The 18760-nt window shown below is 47.7% G+C and overlaps 1 protein-coding gene across 6 annotated transcripts in view; it reads left to right on the top strand.

The window, feature by feature from the left end:
• The window catches only part of znf385b (zinc finger protein 385B), an 89269-nt gene that overhangs the window by 49651 nt on the left and 20858 nt on the right, over window positions 1-18760 (top strand). For all 6 annotated transcript variants that reach the window (XM_042082338.1, XM_042082329.1, XM_042082320.1 and 3 more), the window contains one exon: window positions 13755-13897. In XM_042082338.1, coding sequence (XP_041938272.1) covers window positions 13755-13897 — 143 coding nt within the window. The remainder of the gene's footprint in view (window positions 1-13754; window positions 13898-18760) is intronic.

Genomic DNA, 18760 nt, shown 5'->3' with positions numbered 1-18760 from the left:
AAGGAAACCGGAGTGCTTTTTCATTTCTCTCGCATTGGACATGCACATTCCAGCGCAGCTCCCCCGGCAGCCCCCATTCCAGCAGCCAGCAGCTCCCAGGTGCAAAAGGGGATGAGGCTCATGATTGATTTCTTCAGTGCTCTTCTCTGCATTGTCTCACCGTCGTTACCCTCCCACAAGGCTCATAACACTGCCATCGCTGAGGAGAGCGAGCGAGAGGGAGAGAGCGAGAGGGAGGGAGGAAGGGAAAGAGAGGGAGAGTATGGGAATAGGGGAAAGAGTGAGAGTGAGGGAAGGATGTTTCCATCCCCATTCTGGATTCAGACAGGCTTGGTTTTGACAGCTGTGTGTGTGTGTGTGTGTGCTTGTGTGTGTATGTGTGCGTGTGTGTGTGAGAAAGAGAGAGAGCATGCGTGTTAACTTTTGGCAGCGGCGCTGACTTCCCTGCATCTCGTAAACATGTGAACACGTGCACTTGGCCTCCAGGCCCCCCCCCCCCCCCCACCACCACCACCACCACCACTGATTCTCCTCCTCCTTCTCTCCCTCCCTTTCTCCCTCCCTCCCACACCTTGTGCAGGTGGATTGAGTCACAATGTCTGTGAGTCACGCACACAAGCACAGATAAACTTGGAGCGAGAGGCGTGAGAGAGAGAGAGAGAGAGAGATAGATGTGCTACCCACTCTCTGCTACAGCATGCTGTGGTGGAGGGAATAGGCTCCTGAGCCACAGCTGTGTATCTGTTCATTTGGTACCCCGTTTGACACCATCACCATGACCTGCTGATCACACAGATTCTCACCTCATTCACAGATCCATTTTAGCACATACAATATAGACTTTTTGAGCTGTCTCGCTCCAGAACTCATTTTGGGCCGTGCTGTTGCACCGTGGCTCTGCCTCTCTGCGCACTGCTGAAAACGTTTGTGTCATTTCCTGATGTGCCGCTGTTAAAGTGGCACTGACTGACTGGAGTGGGAGGCTCAGAGACATTATTGTCATTGAGAGTGAAAGCATCAGTACGGAACAGTTCATAAATGCAGCACTCTTTCACAAGCACTTGGACCTTAGGGACAACCCCCCCCCCCCTCCCCCCCCCTTCGCCTCCCGTCCATGTAAAAAAGTAAGAGTTTCCATCTTGCAAAGATGCCTTCATGGTCACATGTGTTTGACATTAATGGGCCCTGAAAAACACAAATTGCTCACAGACAGCAGGATTCTCCACACTTGTTTAAGTAGGGATTATGCCAGCCTGTGTTTAAAAAGCCCCCAAAGTTAAGTTTGGCCCGAGCTTTCCATCGCATTCATAAAGACGATCATGACGGATGAAATGATAATGCGTTCTGCACAGATGCTTCCTGGCCGTGTCTGATGTTGCCCAGACAGATTATCCTGTTCTGTGTATGGCCTGGCTGCATGTGACATGCCGCGAGACTCGGAAAAGTCGAGTTCTGCACCGGGTGTGGTGCGGTTGAGCTCCGTCGGGATGCTCCGTCGCTCAGCTGTGCAGGAAATCTCAGTCTTGTGACCGGCGAGTGCCCCTTGCTTAATTGTAACTGGCCCGTTGCATCACCTGCTCTGGAATTCTCCTGCACAAGGACGTGAACTTATTGTGTGCCCTAATTTAATTTTTGTCCCCAACCGGCATCGTCGTCAGATGATTTGTATTAGGGGAGAACAAACTCTGTTAGCAAATTGTGTTTAAAAAGCACAGAGTAAGCCTGTTCTCTATCAGACCTGGAGCGCCGGAGCAAGAGGAATCTGCATTTAAATTGAATTTAGAGACATTATTAGATTTTCCTGAAATAGCGTGTGGCTATGCATGTGAGTGTGTGATGTTGTCTTCATATAGGCATGATGGAAAAAAACGGAACGGCTCACACTGGGGCGGCTGTGTCGCGCTAAATGGTCTCATACCTCTGCAATCATCACAATGCCTAAAGAGAGTGGCCTGTCTCATTACCCCTGTGGCGAGCTTAGTGGGGACAGCTGATGTCTTGCGTCTAAAACCCAGAGAGAATGTGTCCGCTCCACGTCGCCGATTAAGCCCCTGCATTTCTCATGCGTAAACCCCTCTAAGCCAAGCTTCCAATTGTAGCTATTTTCAGACTACCCACCATTTTACTTTTTAATCTCTTCTTTCCCTTTGTTTTTTTGGTTTTCTTTTTCTTTTTTTCTGACCGGGGGGTGGGGGTGGAATGTCTGTGACCCTACAAAACCTTTGCCTGTTAGCTGGTTACCATGTTACTGTACAATATTAATTGGGCGAATGACCTAGAAAAGGACAGCCTCTGTAAGATATGGACATTATCCATTCACCAGTAAACAGATGCGCATGCCTTTTAAACAGGCTCAGATTAAGTATTTATACTTGGCCTCCCAATTTGGAGGCGCTAATCACACTGCACACAGACCAACTTGATAGTCATGTAAAATAAATGAGGAAGGATGGGGGGACTAATAAGCTCTTGGCCTCTATATTATCTGTTCCCACCCTTGTTAACAGTTCTTTGGACGAACTCAGAGGTTCCTGATAAGTAACGTCAGTCCACATGTTAAACAATATGGCGTGCTGCAAGACGACAAACACTAACTCATTTTCTCATCAGTCACTCTGTTCGCATGGTGTAAACACACCTGCTCAGATAATGAAGTTCCAAGTGTTGAATGACCGTGCTCTCGGAATAGCGGTGTTGTTAGGAGCCCCGTCGAATCACACGGTTCAATATGTCTCACACTGTATTACTTCTGGCTATTCTTATCCCAGCCGTAACCCTTCCAGTGTGTAGGCAGCGGCGACGCACACAGAGATAGCTATGTGAAACACTATCCCCCGCTCACTAGTAGAAAGAGTTTGTGTCAAAATTAGACGATGATGCGAACAGTTCAAATGAAGCCCTTAACGTTGCTGTTGACAAGACTTTATTCTATGTTCCCTCTTCGCATGTTCTCTATTCCCAGTTTTGGAATGCAGATTTCAAACAGAAGCATCGGAAGAGAGAGCTGGAATGTCCCATACAACTGTGACATAATGTTTCCCGCAGGATTCTCCCTGGTATCTTTTGTGTGTTGAAGTGTTCGGTGCCACCAGAGGGTTAAAAGCTGAAATGAATGTGCATCCTTGCAGAGCGGATTGAAAAACTACTATCCTGGGGCAGCTGTGTGCTCACTTAATCCCACATCTGAGGACTTTCTTTCTTTCGCCAGAGGAAATTGTCCCCAATCTGTCAACAGGGAAAATTTCTTGGAATTCAAAAGAGTTCTCCTGTTGTTTAATTCTTAAAAAAAAAAAAAACAGAATTTACGGCAGAGATTTACTCCACTCGTTAGAGATGGATTCTCCTTTGCCAGTAGTATTAACGGCCCATGTAAATACAGTATGAAGTTATGACCACAGCATCTTGCTCCTTTGTACAAGGGGTGAAGACACACAGTTTTGTAGGAATAACATGACCCAGTAGTGAAAGTGTTTTTTCAAGATTCTCACCCAGGACTTCACTTGAGGAGACTCTCCGGAGTTACTAAATATTGTTCTTGGATCATGTTCAAAATTGGGAAGGGTCTCTAATTCCCCCTCCCTTAACAGCTAATTAGGCTACTGTACATTTTTTTTCTCATCCTTTTAAAAAAAAAGGCTGCCATTGAAAAGCTATTTCGGGTACCCTAGAAACGTGTAATTAGCGTTGAAATCAGTAATAGCATGATTGCGCGGCCAGTTGCTTTTCCATCTGGCACGATCTTATAGTTTTCAGGACCGTTTAGCCATTGAGCGTTTGAAGGCTGAGATTAGTGCTGGAAGGACACCTGAGCCTGCTGTGCTGTGACGAAGCATCAGCATCAGCAGCACTTTGTATCTTTTTTTCATCCTCCCACCAAGCCATGCAGTAGAGGAGGCAGGTGGATTAGTGACCAGCTGTGTCCTGTTGAGTGACCAGAACAAGCACATACGCACAAACAGACACACACGCATACACACACATACCCACAAACACACATACACGCATACACACACACACACACACACACACACACTGTCACTCACTCACTCTGTCTCTCTCTCTCACACGCACACACCCACACATGCATGCACACGCACACACGCACACCTACATACATACACAAACACATACACACAAATACACATGCACATTCTCTCTCACTCTCTCACACACACATGTACACGTACACGCACACACACGCACACGCTACCAGGCTCCACCTGTGTGTCTGTTTCCAAAGCAAAGAATAGCGCAACTGGGAGCCCACCTGCTTAATGTTGAAGCCTTATATCCACCCCCAGTGCTTCTTCACCCAGTACCCCACCACCCACCCCCTCCCACCCCTGCCTGCCTGCTTGTGTGGGCCTGAGTGGAAACTTAGTGACGCCCCAGCTGAACTCAGCTTCACACACTCCCACCTGCCAAGGCTCTGCGTCTCTCTCTCCCTGCCTCTCTCCCTGTCTCTCTCTCTCTCCCTCCTCACCCTCTCCTCTCTCTCTTCCTCCCTCTCTCCCTCTCTCTTTCTCTCTCTCTCCCCCTTGTTCCCCCCTCTTTTTTTTGGTCACTGGCAGAACTGCAGTGTGTCTCGCTCACTCACGCAAGGCCTGGCCATTCCCCCTCTCTGACAGATTTGTGGACACTGTAATACGCTTCCAGTGGACACTCCGGCACATAAATGTTCCAAGGGGAATAAAACACAGAAAAATGTTCAGATGTCCAGTTTGCTGCCACTTTTTCCACCCAAAATTGAACAAAGGCCAGATGTCAAGACGTACAATGGATGTGCTCTCCGTGTGTTGCAAGTGTAAACATAAATTCTGATATATCAACAAAAAAATATCCCCTTTCGTTGGTCTTCATATGCTACTAGCTGGATTTACTGTATGTGGAGTATGAATTTAGAGCTTTAAGGATGACGCACAGCCTTTCCCCTCCGCAGAGTTTTTCTTTGTTATCCTTCCTGCCACGTTTGCAGCCCCACGTGTACAACTGCTCCCCTGCCTCCTCCTCTCCTCCTGCCTAATTGATGGAATGTTTTGGACTGCAGAAAAGTCAAGTGAAGGAGAATTCTTATTCATTTCCACAACATTAAATGGCTTCTGTTGACTTTCTCTGCAGGGTTATGCAGTGCCGTTCACTTTATCTTTTCGGTTAGTTTTCCCTGTTTTTTTTCCTTTTGAAGTGATTTGACCTTTCACATATTTCACAGATACCAGGCCCCAGTGCTTTGGATTAAAGTTCTGCCTGAGGATCTCTTTGTCAAAGCCTAATTAAGTGACCAAAGACTGTATAAAATGAAATGATAAGCTGCCATTGATGTTGGATTTCTCCTCGCTTCTACCGCTCCCGTCCTCCCTCTCACTTTTCGTCATTTTCAACTTTTCTTGGGGTCAGCATGAGAATTTTACTCTGCCGGCTGATAAGTCAAGTCAAGTCACTTTTATTTATCTATGCATTTTTGTATGCACAGAGTGCAACCCAATGTGCTCCACATACAAGACATTGACACATGGGCATACATAAAAAGCGGCATGTCTCGCCTGCATACCGTAACCTAGTAACAAAAGGTAGAGGGGTGGGGGCGGGGGGTAGTGGCATCGTGTAACCTTTGCAAAGGGTGCAATTTGCCGGTGTGTGGTATTTGATTGTATTTGATTGTTGGCCACAATCAGTCTGGTGTGGCCAAAGTGGCGAGGCAGGGAAGGGTGGGGCAGCTTGCTCCCTGGGTGGGTGTCCTGGTCCACCCCCTCCCCATACGACGGAAATGTCACGGACCACTCAGCAGCTCCTTCTACCACCTCCGCCATCACTGCCGTTACCACGACAACGTGGGCCTAGCGTCTCCAGACGGAGCGACAAAATAGCAAGGCACTCAAAAAGAAAAAAGAAAACGGGCCTTTTAGCCACTTGTAACACTGTTTGTGACAGACTGTGCAAATTTGACCCCCAAGCCGGCACAACTCTCGCATTCCCTGCCAGCCAAAGTTAAGGGCAGCGGAAGTTGACGAGCAAACCAGGACGAGTGAAGCGGCTACCAGCAGGGCGTTCTCATTTCCAAAGCAGAGCCCACGGGCCCCGCTGTCTAGATGATGAAATGGACATGAAAGAGACGCTGGAGGAGGTCAGGCTGATTTGAATGCCGTCAGTCTTTCACTCAGTCAACCTCCTCCTCCTCAGTCTAACTCCCTCCCTCACCCTCCTGCCTCCCCCCCCCCTTATATTTTCACTCTCGTTTGCGCAGTGGCCGGAGAAGCAGTGACCGATTGTGACTCGAGCAGTGTGGAATTGCTTACGAACAGAACCGTATATGGGTTATGCCACAGGATTCTAGAACAGTAATGATTTGATTACTCACCACATACATACATTTAAGTTTGTGTTAGTCATTGCGTATGTGTGTGTGTGTGTGTGTGTCCACATTTCTTTACTACAGGCTGGGAGTTAATGTGGAGATAAATCAACACCCAACAGCTAATCAGAGTGAATTGCAATCCGGTCATTTCGGAGCCGATCGTTGCGGACGTGGGGGGGGGCATAATTTTCAGGCACGATAAGACCTTGCTCCGCTCAAATGAGACGGAGCTCATTATGTGATCTCTGCAACAGATGTCTGGAGCTGAATTCTTGGCATGGCGTGGTTGTTTTCATGGAAAACCAATGACACATCCCACCCTACACGCTAATCTCATGGCGAAAAGGGCCGTGCCGTGGCTGTGTGGCCTGCGTTGGTATAGTTGCAGTGGGAGATTGATTAAATGCAGCCGTGTGCCGTGGGTGGTTCAGGCCCCCCATCGTGGGTAGTTTTGATCTGACATTGTTTCCGTGTTGTTACGGCGGTGAGCAAGGCTCCGTTAGGCTGCTTGTGGCAGATTGGAGAGTGTTTTGTTCGATGATGTTTTTCTTTTTCGAGAGGTTAATTACTATGACAGCAGTACACAACGGCAGATAAATGGGACTTTTGGTTGGCTTTTTTTCACCCTCCTTTCATCCTCACCCTGCCTTGGCGTCTAAACAAGCTCCCCTTTTTTATTGACGAGTTTCACTGAAAAGGACTTAAACAAAGATTTAGGTTTTTGTTGTTGTTGTTGTTGTTGTTGTAGGTTGCTTGCTCTCTTTTGTGATTTAGCCAAGCTTTTTCTCTACACTTTCAAAAACCCAACAGTGAATAATTTGGAATAATGCAGTTATCCCCCTACTCCCCTCTTAACTTAACCTGACTCCACCAGATGGATTTGCTCCGCATATCCATCTGGGAACTTTTCATTGAAGAACTTTTGGGAAGGTCTTACGGCACGATAAGACCTGCTCCGGGCGGAAATACTGGTTAGCTGATTGGATAAACCATCTGTCTATCACCACCTTTGGTGGTTATCGATGGGCCAAATCAACCAATTAGATGAACAAAGTGTTCTTCTAATGCCTTCGTTTATCATACAATTAAGTTAGGTAACGCAACTAACGTTAAGATGTTTTAACTTACCATTTGTATGTGACATGAACCTAATCAACGACAATTCCCATCAAGTTTTCACAGTAGGCCCTACACTTCTGAAGAAAGTATATTCCTCCATTATGAACTGGAATCGGCCGTGGAGGATGTCTGTGTCGTTCATTCCTCCCAGCTGCATGGCTGAGACTCATAGCTTCACAGCTTACCCAGGAATACTTTCTAATTTGAATAAAACTTGCGCGATATAATAGCTATGCTCATCTCATCTGTGGATGCTGTCATGTTGTTCGTTGCGTCACACCTCAACCCGCCTCAAAGCCAACGCTGATTGGACGTTCGTTTGGTGCTCCAAATTCTCTTTAACGAAAAGTTCCAAGACTGATCTGCGAGTGAAACCTTGAAAGCTCGCGAGATCAGGATGGTCTCACGAGGCTACTCTTAACCAGAGCCCGTCTACGGAGAGCCTTGCCACTCCTTATTAAGTCCCATTGTACCGAATTTTGGATGCAGTTCCACCAGAGTTCCACTGGGGGCGATCGCCATGAGTGCAGAATGAATGGGAGTCAATGGAGCTAGACGGCTAAAATTGTCTCCTTCACCTGATTGTCGTTGACAAATCTCAGATTTGATTGTAGTTTGTATAACTTCAACATGGGTTATAGGTCAAAAGTTGAATGAACGAGTACTTATGTCCTTTTGATTTCTTACAGGTTGGGTCGTTGTTGCACATAACACGCTAGCATTGTGCTAATGAATGACGTCATTGACAGATTTGAAAGGCTTTTAAGAACAATTAAGTGACTTTAAAAAATATAATACTCAACCAAGTGTATTTTCTTTGCCTCCCCTTTCGAATACAATACTCAAATTACTTGGAAAAAAAATTATATCCCGAGAAAAGTGGATTTTGAGGGGTACAGCTCCATAGACCTCCATGCATTCTGCACTCGTGGACGAGCGCCCTCATGTGGAACCACAGAAGGAACTGCAACCAGTTCAGAAACCGGAAGTTTTCCGAGAGTGGCAGTTCTCCCCTTATTAGACATTCTCTGTCTTAACTCATTGAGTGCCAAAAATGTAATATTCCGTTTTATTACGTAATACGTCAGGGGTGGGCAAACTTTTTGGCTCAAGGGCCACATTGGGTTTTGAACATTTTTTATAGCCTATAATTTAATATGAAACGTATTTGTTTTAAAATATGAATTGCTTAAAAATGCTGCTAATTTTATGCTGTTTAACAAATGTATAAATTGTGCACTGTCGCTTTAATTCACGTTTATTTCTCAATGATCTTCTGCCTGCTCCGCTATGGCTAGTGCTGTACCTACAGCTGGGCCCTCTCACAGTTTTTAAATGGTCAGTAGTGGGAACTACTGTTGCCTTCATGATTTCCTTTTAAAACTTTCTTATAAGAAGGAGATATCAATTATCAACAATGACAAGCCAGCTGGAACCTGCGGCTCTCTCTCCCTCTCGTGAGTGCAGACGCGTTCCCAATTAAATGGATCGCATAATGTTCACGTTAGATCTGCTGCAAAGGAGATAACTAAGAGTTAAAGGAGAATTCCGGTGTGATATTGACCTAAAGTGTATTGAAACATGATACCGAGTGTGAACGTATGTCTCATAGCCCATCTCGGCTTGTCCCCTGCACTCCAAAATCTGGCGCTAGTTAGCCGATGCTACCAACAGCTTTTTCAATAGTGGTGCTTCGGCATCGGGCTAGCCATGCAAATAAATCACTGTTTTACACCCATTTACAAGGCTCAATGTATCTCCACACTTCATTGGTAGACTTCCGAGGGCCCTGACATTTAAAACGAGACATTGAGAACTTTGAAAAAGCACTGGTAGTTTACTTACAAGACGATTTATACAGACAGTATCTTCACGAAGTTTAGCGTTTGCAGCCATCTTGAATTTAGTCACGATAAGTCGAGCAACGAGTAAGAATGAACAGGTATGATAAGGGATCAGATTCCAAAAATAATTCAGTGGAAATGCATGGATTCCAGTTTCTTCCAGTAGCAGCAACTGGAATCCATGCATTTCCACTGAATTATTTTTGGAATCTGATTTGGACATTTTATCTGGACATTTTATCATAACTCGGTTGCCGCTTTGGGTCGAATCAATGGCGCATGCACGTCAGGTCAAAACCAGGCCATTTTCGTGGGTCATCACTAGGTGGCAGTCTCGCCAGGTGTCGTTGATCACTTCCCGGAAAGTTTACACAAGTAAGTAACAGGCAACACTTCATATTTCATGAAAGACGTTATATCCACATTTCTAGAAAAAAACAGCGATTTTGATGAAAACTAGCCACTGTTTAGCTTGGGATTTCTCAGGAACAGAGGCGTGTAAAAATACACCGAGAGCTTAAAGTCTCACCTTTTTAAACGAGCCATATATGTGTTCATAGCTATAACACAGAATATGCTGTGGCTGTACAAAAATCATCAACAATGGTCTAGATTGCCGGCACAGCTTGGCATTCAATGAGTTAAGTGATCCTCCAACATTGTCCCTGTTGCCCAGGTAACCAGCATTACCTAAATTAGACCTGCACCCCGAATATTGATACGAGTTTACAGCAAGCCAATAGTGTAGCTATGCAGTCCTCTACAACTGCATCCACATCAACTGGATGCTATTGGTACAGAACTAATATAGTCTTTTTCAGATGGGCTTCTAAAGCATGTGTGCATGTGTTTATGTGAAACAAGTGCTCTAGCCCTGAATGATCAAGGCACTATGTGAAAACATATTGGTAGTAAAATGACAATTCTTCCAAAACTGAGTGAGTCAGATAATTACTTACTGAGACATGCTGTTTTTCAAGTGTTGTAAATACCAGCTTGTTATGCAGGAGGAGAGATACATTACAAATTCTGCACATGCATATGCATCACTCTGTGTGTGTACAAGACAAGACATACACACACGTCCTCACACACAGAGACAAGACCTACACACATCCCCACATGTCTTACACTCTAACCAAGGTGTGTGTAGTTATATAAATAAACCGATATCACAAGCTAAACAGCTTCAAAAGTACCATCTTACCTCAAAGGATACAAGCTTGAGTGCAAGAAATTCAGATGGCTTTGGCCTCCCTTATTTGAAGTAATTCAATTTGAAACTGAGAACACGCACGTCACAAAACTACAAACACAGTCATGTCACACTCCCATTAAAGCACACTAGTGATCGACCGGTGGTCTTTTCATGTCATTCAAGTTAGTAGGTGGGTGGGTAGCTAGCAGGTCTTGGTTGGAGCAGTGTAGATACAGAATGGTCATTATGCCTCAGGCAGAATGACCAGCACTGGCCATTAGCGTTAATAACCAGCCTTGGTGCGCAATCATCAAGACTCTGTCATGTCCCCGATCACAGACCTGTGTGCTACGGCCCAAATGGGATTTCATTCTGCTTGTAATAGTCTTGCCTTTGCTGTAATAGTCTTTGAGTATTGTCCCCTACAATTTGCCTGAACATTTGAAGTAGAGCATGAAAGAGATGAGATACATAAATAAATGGAAGACAGAGAGAGAGAGGGAGAGAGAGAGAGAGAGAGAAACCATGTGCTCTCTCTTTTGATTTCTGAGTGCTGATGAGAAGCATGCCTCTTGTCCGGGACCCTAATAGATTAGGCTTCAAGGGCTCTACCCCTGAATGATTAAGGCAATTCCTGCATTGCACCGCACCGCATGCTCAGATGTATAATATTTTCATTGCTGGCCGTAATATGTTTGTGTCTCTTTCTCATGAAAAACATGAAATACTGGCAGCTTTATTGGAACAGAGTGAGCGCCGTGTGCTTGCTCCACTTCTTCTTCCCCCGAGTTCTTTGGTCATGCTCCCCAACTGCAAATCACTTCTGTGAATTTTGATGCCAGTTGGTTGGTTGGATGGATGCTGCATGTGTTTCTCGTTAGAGCGCGGCTCCGGTTTCCCCCGATGCAGGAGCTCCCATGCAAGAAATGCTACAGTGTTTGTTCATCGGCAGACTTTCATTTTTCAGCCACCAAGTATACCTTTGAATTGTCCTGAGCTGTGAATGTTGAATTGAAGTATGTAAACGCAGTGCATCAGAGCGAAGTTCCCATGTCTGGGGAGGACATGCAAACAAGGATGTAAGTCCACGCTACATTCTGCAGTGGCCGTATGAAACTGACAGTGGTGTTACACTATTTACAGCGAAAGTGGAGCCACTTGCTTGCAGGATTTCTCCCCCTCCCGATAGCATGTTTTATGTTTCATGGGCCTTCAAAGTTTTATGTTACCAAGTGTTTTTTTCCTTGCATGTAATGGGGCATGTAAGGCCTTGCTGAAGACACCTTGCTCGCGCTTGTGTCGAGCCAGCGGTGAGCGCATTAACCACACCAAAGCCCATTTCGGAACGTACTTCACAGTGACAGCCGTGAGTTATTGATTTCTCACGTATTTGCCATGCTCTCCATCCACCCTTTCGTTCACTGCTGCGTTGTCAAACGAAAGCCTATTGGGAGAAAAAAAAAATGAAACAGCATGAAAACGCGCGCACACACACACATCATTTTGATTATGTATCCTGCTTGACTTCATCAAGAGCAATCATGCTATGCGACGGGAGGTCCTCAGTATGATGAGCTTCTGCTATGCTAGTCTGGCCCTCATTTCCCTGCGCTTTCTTCTGCTTTTATGTGGCTTTATTGAGTCACAATGTCTCTGATGGATGATCTAATTTATATGAAATTAACTGGAAAAATTCTCCTGCTGCGTCAGCGTAGATACCATACGTTCCTTCGGAGCTGTAAACAGCATGATTTAGTGGCAGGGGCATTCTTCCCCTGCTACGCATCTACGCCCCGCCCCCCCCCCCCTCCCTCCCCACCCTCATCCTCCTCCTCCTCTCTTTCACTCTCTCTCTCTTCCCAACTTCAGAACTTTTGACTGTGTGACAGGAATATGTGTGTCTTGTTGGAATACGTGTCAGATCTGTGGCGGCTCTGGAGGCCACATGTGTTTGGCTTTAGTGCCACTGGAGCAGAGTGGAAGCAATGGAGTCCCTCTCGGTTCTGATCGCATTTCTGCTCAGCTTGGAGATATTCCTGCACAGGCGAGAGCACACATAAACATCACAAAAGCACAGGCACACACACACACACACACACACACACACACACACACACACACACACACACACACACACACACACACACACACACACACATCCACATCCACATCCCACACAATTTAAAAATATTCAAAGAGAGTGACTTGGCAACCGAGGGAGGGAGGGAGGGAGGGAGAGAGAGGCAGAGAGAGAGAGAGAATGGAGTTTTTAAATATAGCAGCGTAGCATGGCTCCTGCACCTCTGTTTATTATGTTGCTGTGAAGAGACTGTGATTCACAGATAAGCTGTTGCCTTCAGCTTACATAAACGCAAGCATAAGCAATAAGGTGAACCCACCGTGACCTTCCCCTTTTAGAGAGAATACCTAATACCTATCATGATAACACTCACAGTGAGCTTACACTCTGTAAATAAATTCCAGTGTCTTTATCTGTGCTATGGCAGAGGCTGTGTCGGTGTAGGCGTCTGTAATTGCATGTGACATTGCCTTCATTAATGATTAAAGCTCCCTTGTCCACAAGTGTCAAGGTGACATAGGCATTCTGTCAACGCAATGCTTTACCCGACCAGAATTTCTGACCAGAACACCAGCCTCTCCTCTACTCTCCTCTCCTCTCCTCTCCTCTCCTCTCCTCTGCAGAGTGTTTTGTGCCGTCAGGCAATTCCCTTAGCAGCCACAACACCCCCCCCCCCCGTCCACACACACACACTGGGCTCACACCCTATCTAACCCCCTCAAACACCATCCCCCACCCCTGGCCGGCAGCACTAGCCGGTGTACCTGGCAGGCAGGCTCACGTGCCACATGCCTCTCTCCCCCAAGAGAAGCCCTTGAGCGTGGAGACGTTCTGCTTCATTTAAGAGATGATGAGTTACTTTCCACTGAGCGCCCGCCCACCCGCCTGCCCGCTTGACTGCCCCCCATCCTTCCCTGCCGTCTGTGACTCGCTGCCTCGCGCGTGTGCGTGCGTGCGTGCGTGCGTGCGTGCGTGCGTGCGTGCGTGCGTGCGTGTGTATCTTTAAATTATATGTGTATACACGCCAGGCAGGGAATATCTTTCATCTTGGACACTTGTAAAGTTGTATTTCTCTTTTTTCCCTTCTCTCCTCTCTCTCTCTATCACTCTCTCTCTATCACTTCCTCTCTATCACTCTCTCTCTCTTCCCCACCTCCACAGGAAGCTCCTGCCATAGCAACGCGCTTCCGGCGCTGGTGCGGACACCGTCGCTGATGATGCAGTCCACGCTGGACATGAAGCCCTTCATGCCCTTCCCCGTGGACGCCTCCTCGCCCGTGGGACTCTTCCCCAACTTCAACACGGTAATGCAGTGGCCCCCGCACTGTCCCACACTGCCCCGCACCACCCACACTGTCCCGCACTGCCCCGCACTGCCCCGCACCACCCACACTGCGCCACCACACCCAGTTCCTGAGCCCGTACCTGGAGGCGAGGTGTTTATCTGCTTTCATCTCGCCCCTTGCGGCTAGTCTGGGCTCCTCTTCCCCCGCTGAGGTTGTCAGTTTTAGTCTGCTGCGGTGCAACTGACGCGTCACATTAAACGAGCGGAAGAGAGAGAGAGAGAGAGAGAGAGAGAGAGAGAGGGGAGAAGTGAGGCCTCTCTTTTTTGTTTTTGTGGGACTGTGAGCTGTTGTTGGCAGTTGTGCTCCCTGCTGTCTCCGTCTTAATGTGGAAGACTAATGTGTATTTCCAATTGAAGTGCATGTCTGCTGTGTGTGTGTGTGTGTGTGTGTGTCGGTGTGTGTCTGTGGGTGTGTGTCTGTGTGTGTGTGGATCTCTTTTCGTGCACTTTTGTGTGTGGGTGTGTGTGTGTTCATACAGTATGTTAATCTTTCAATACACATGTATAGGAGTGTGTGTGTGTGTATCTGTCTGTGTGCACTCATGCCTCTCTGGTTATGTTTCTCTGCGTGCATGCGTCTGTGTGCATGTTGATCAGTCAATGTCTGACTGTGTGTGAGTGTGTGTGTGTGTGTGTGTGTGTGTGTGTGTGTGTGTGTACTGTGCTGTCTTTGTGGACTTGATGGAAAGACTGCTGTGCTGTCACCCTTCAGGCATTGATTCCAAGCCCCCCAAAATGAGAGGGAGCAAAATCGATTTCTGCTTTTATCTCCCCCAAAACAGATTGCATGGTGACACTCTGTGGAGGCGGTTTGGCGATGGGTGGGGAGGCGGATGGGAGTGGGGGTGGGAGTGGGGGTGGTGGTGGTGTGTGGAGAGACTCGATGTGACCTGAAATGGAAAGAAAAGTCAGAAACGCCCAGAGTTTGTGTGCATGTCTGTGTCTGTGCGTGTGTCTGATTAACTCTGTGTTCGCCAGTCAGTGTTTGCCAGCTCACTCCGCTCTGGTGTTCAGTGGCCCAGATTAAGCGCTCGCCCTGAACCGGCGCTCGCCGCCCTCAGTGAGTCATCGTCCATCCATGGGCTCTCGCGTGACAACCCTCCTCAGGACAGTTAGTGGAAGCCTCCGCCCTTGGGTCACGCCAGCCTGTCAGCTTCAGTCTCCCTCACATATTTGTCTGCTGTCTAGTCCTGCGTTGGTTCTATTTTCTTCTTCTTCTTCTTCTTAACCCTCACCCACCTCCACCTAAAAACCACCCACCAAGCAGAATCTGTCATAATTGCTGTGTTGCTGTCACTAGGAGTATCAAGAAATATCAAGAAGTGCTTTAAGCTGCAATCATGGCGCCAAATTGAAGCACATACCAAGTACAAGTGTAATCTCAGCACTAACAAATATTTTCAACAAAATAAGCTAATCACCAGGCCTTTAATGGCACTCCGAGGAATTGTTTTCAGGCTCTCAGTGATCCATCTGATTTGCTGGCACACCAAAGTGCCTCAGCAACATCGTCATTAACAATTCTTCTGGCTCCTTTTCTGTAAACAGTCGCCCGTGTTGTGGAGAGGCCGCTTTGTTTTGGTTGGCTTTCCCTTCCGCTCCCATTTAAGCTCTGTTTTAGCGCATAAGCTGTAATGGAGTATGTGTGTCTGTGTGTGTCTGTGTGTGTGTGTGTGTGTGTGTGTGTTTGCCATATGTGTGCGGACTAACTTGACGCCTGTGGTTTCACGGAGGTGGACAAAAACGTTCCCCCGTCGTCATCTGCTGCGTCCACTTCACCCGCATATGGTTCACGTTTCTTTACATCGTTTTCCACCTCTCAGCAACAGAGAGAGAAAAAAACATTCCCTTCTGCAAAGGCCACGGAAACCCCACGGATCCCGCTCTCTGCACCGCCTCGCCCTGACACATGTCCGTCCTGGCATTCGGTCAGGGGCGTGTGTTTTTGTAGCGTCGACGAGCAGGTGTCCTTATTTATTATTAGCCGTCACCCTCCCCCACAACCCCACCCACCCAACACACAGCACCCTCACCCCCCCCCCCCCCCATCCGCCCCCAACCACCGCTTACTGACGGACCAACGAGGCTCCAACGCCCAAGCGTGAGTAACCCAATCCAGACGAGCTGTCGGGGGAGCCAGAGGGGGATCAGTTAGGTTCAACAGTCATGCTCCCCACCCCTCCTCCTCATGGCCCACTGTTTTAAAAACAAGTGACCTTATAAAATGCTTAATGCTTTTCTCCCAGCTGTAGATGTCACAAAACCCATCAGGGGAAGAGAGAGAGACAGAGAGAGAGAGAGAGAGAGAGCGGGGGGGATTGGAGATGGATGAAGAAAAGAAGACACATGAGGGATCAGCCTGGAATGTGACCCCTGTGGTGTGTCTTGACGAGCGTGTCGCGGATGTCCTCCCAGTCCTGAGTGTAGCCGTGCAGGCGGGCGGAGGACGTCTCATTGCCAGTGAGAGTGGCGGGTTTGGGTAATGAAACCTCATTCATCAGAGCGATTATCGTTTCGTGGACGCCGCTCAAGGCTGCTACCGCCTGTGCGAGATGATGTTCCAGCCTGATTGCAGCGTGCCTACAGTTGATCCCTCCCTCTCTTTCTGTCTTACTCTGTCTCTCCCTGCCTCTCTTTCTCTCTCTCTCCTGCTTCCTGTGTGTTTGGAATCGATGTGTGTAGAAACACAACGGCAGCCTGATCTTGTGTGCTGCACTTCAGACAAGTGTTTTCAAGCGTTGGTTCGGGGGGTGTGGGGGGCTTGGGAAAGAACCTAATCCATGACTTAATCCATCTGCTGTGGTTACAGTGTTTCCAAACAGGGTAGAGATTAGGTCACGATTTCGGTAGGGCACTAAAGCTCTGACAAGTTTTCCATGTGTGTGAAAATCCTTGAGCACACTGTTCAGAAGTTTTAGTCCATTTTAGGTATTTTTATTCTTCTCAAGTCTCAAGTATTGATTTATTGACACCATTAAAATAGGAGAATACTTGAGGGCTAAAATGCTTCACCACGTAATTCATGTTCATAAACTGCACAGCACATTGCATGGTTTCCTGTGAGGAGGAGGGCTATAATATCTATTTCATTTTTCAAAAGCATTCTCTCTGCCTTCCACTCAGTTAAGCACACCTCATTGTGTCCCATTATTATGCCCTACCTGCTTTATTCACTCACCTTGCTATTTGTCAATTCAGGATGCCAGTCAGAGTTGAGGAGTCAGGTGTTTATTTGTTTACTCGAATGGATTTTCAATTATTCTGCTGCGCCAGTGAATGGAAGGAGAGAGAGAGAGACAGAGCTGGGGGGATTGAACTGGAGGTGGGGTGGGGGTATGTAATTGAAATTCACTGGACAGTGACAGCGCAGCTGAAGCGTTGGCCTGCCTGCACTGCTTATCAGCAAAGTGTAATTAACGATCCAGGAGTGACAGATAAAGTCACTTTCGAAGCGGAGCGGATCCACATCTGAAAACTGACACACGCATACCACCGGGTCCACAGACAACAGCGCTGGTGGCCACACAGCACCAACAACAGCACCAACAACAGCACCAACAAGAGCACCAACAACAGCAGCAGTAGAGTGACAACACCAACAGCAGCAGCGGTGGTAGGACGGGAGCCTCTAAACGACTTGTTTGCCGCTGCGCTCCTGTCCTCCTCGTCTCCTTGAGTCATTAATTGTTTTGCCCTCTTTTTTTTTCCCTGTGCGCGTCGAAAAGTTGATGTGGGAGAGAGATTTTAATTACAGATTATCCCACCGCAACCAGCCTCAAGAGGCATCCCGTCCAAAAAAAAAAAAAGATCAGCTCCGAGGCTGCCGGGCCTGACTCTCTTGCTACCTCTTAGCCCTTTCTCGGAGCATCCCACTACCCCACCCCTGTCTGCCGGAAGGCCCTCACTCAAACGCAATAAAGTGAAGTGCTGCATTAGTGACCTCCGAAGGTCAGGCCTGCCGCGTTTGTGGCTCCTCGGTGCCGCGTCCTAATGTATTAGAGTGGGTGTGCGGCCCGTGACTGCTCCGTTTGGGAATAAAAATGCCCTCTCAATAAAAACGGCGGCAGTTAGCCTGAAATTAAAAGCATCCTTATCGGCTAAGAGGAAGGTGAGCCTGCCGGTGGTGGAGGTAGCGCTGTAGTGCTGGCGGTCAGCCAGGCAGGCCCGTAAGTAATATCGGGCTGTAAATTCTTAATGGATGGGGCCTGGCCACGGCTGGTCTTGGTCGCATGTAACGCGCCGCCCGCCGCACGGAACCGCACAGGCGCACAGCAGGTATCCTTTTGATGGAGAGCTCATCAGCCATTCACAGCTAATCAGGGGTCAGAGCCACGGAGATCAGCATGCACAGGCAGCCAGGCCACACCATTGTGTGTCTGTGTGTGTGAGAGAGAGTATGTGTGTGTGTCTGTTCAGGAGACTCACAGAAGGTGAGAGAGAAGGGCAGGAAAAAGAGTAGAGAGAGCGAGAAAGAGAGAGAGAGAGATTGACAATGAGCCGAGAGGTCGAGAGAGGGAGGGAGAGTGAGAGAGAGAGAGAGAGAGAGAGAGAGGGACAAGGGGATGAGGGGTAGAGAGGACAAGAGAGTGCCGCCTGAAGCACAGACCTCCTCTGCATCCGTAGCAAAGCGCACAGCGAGCCGCGCGTCCGCTCCGCCTGTGATTTGGACCCAGGATAGTAGACACGGAGATGCTCCACAAGTTCCAGGTACCCTAAATGTCCTCCTTCATATCAACTGAAAAGCTCTGCTGTGTGTCTGTCCTTTGTGTGTCTGCCTCGGTCATGCAGAATTGTCCACTCTCAATGGCTATAGAGGTTTTTT

The sequence above is a fragment of the Alosa sapidissima genome, chromosome 2, assembly GCF_018492685.1.
Source record: "Alosa sapidissima isolate fAloSap1 chromosome 2, fAloSap1.pri, whole genome shotgun sequence".
NCBI lineage: Eukaryota > Metazoa > Chordata > Actinopteri > Clupeiformes > Clupeidae > Alosa > Alosa sapidissima.
This window is presented reverse-complemented; position numbering and strand designations above follow the sequence as displayed.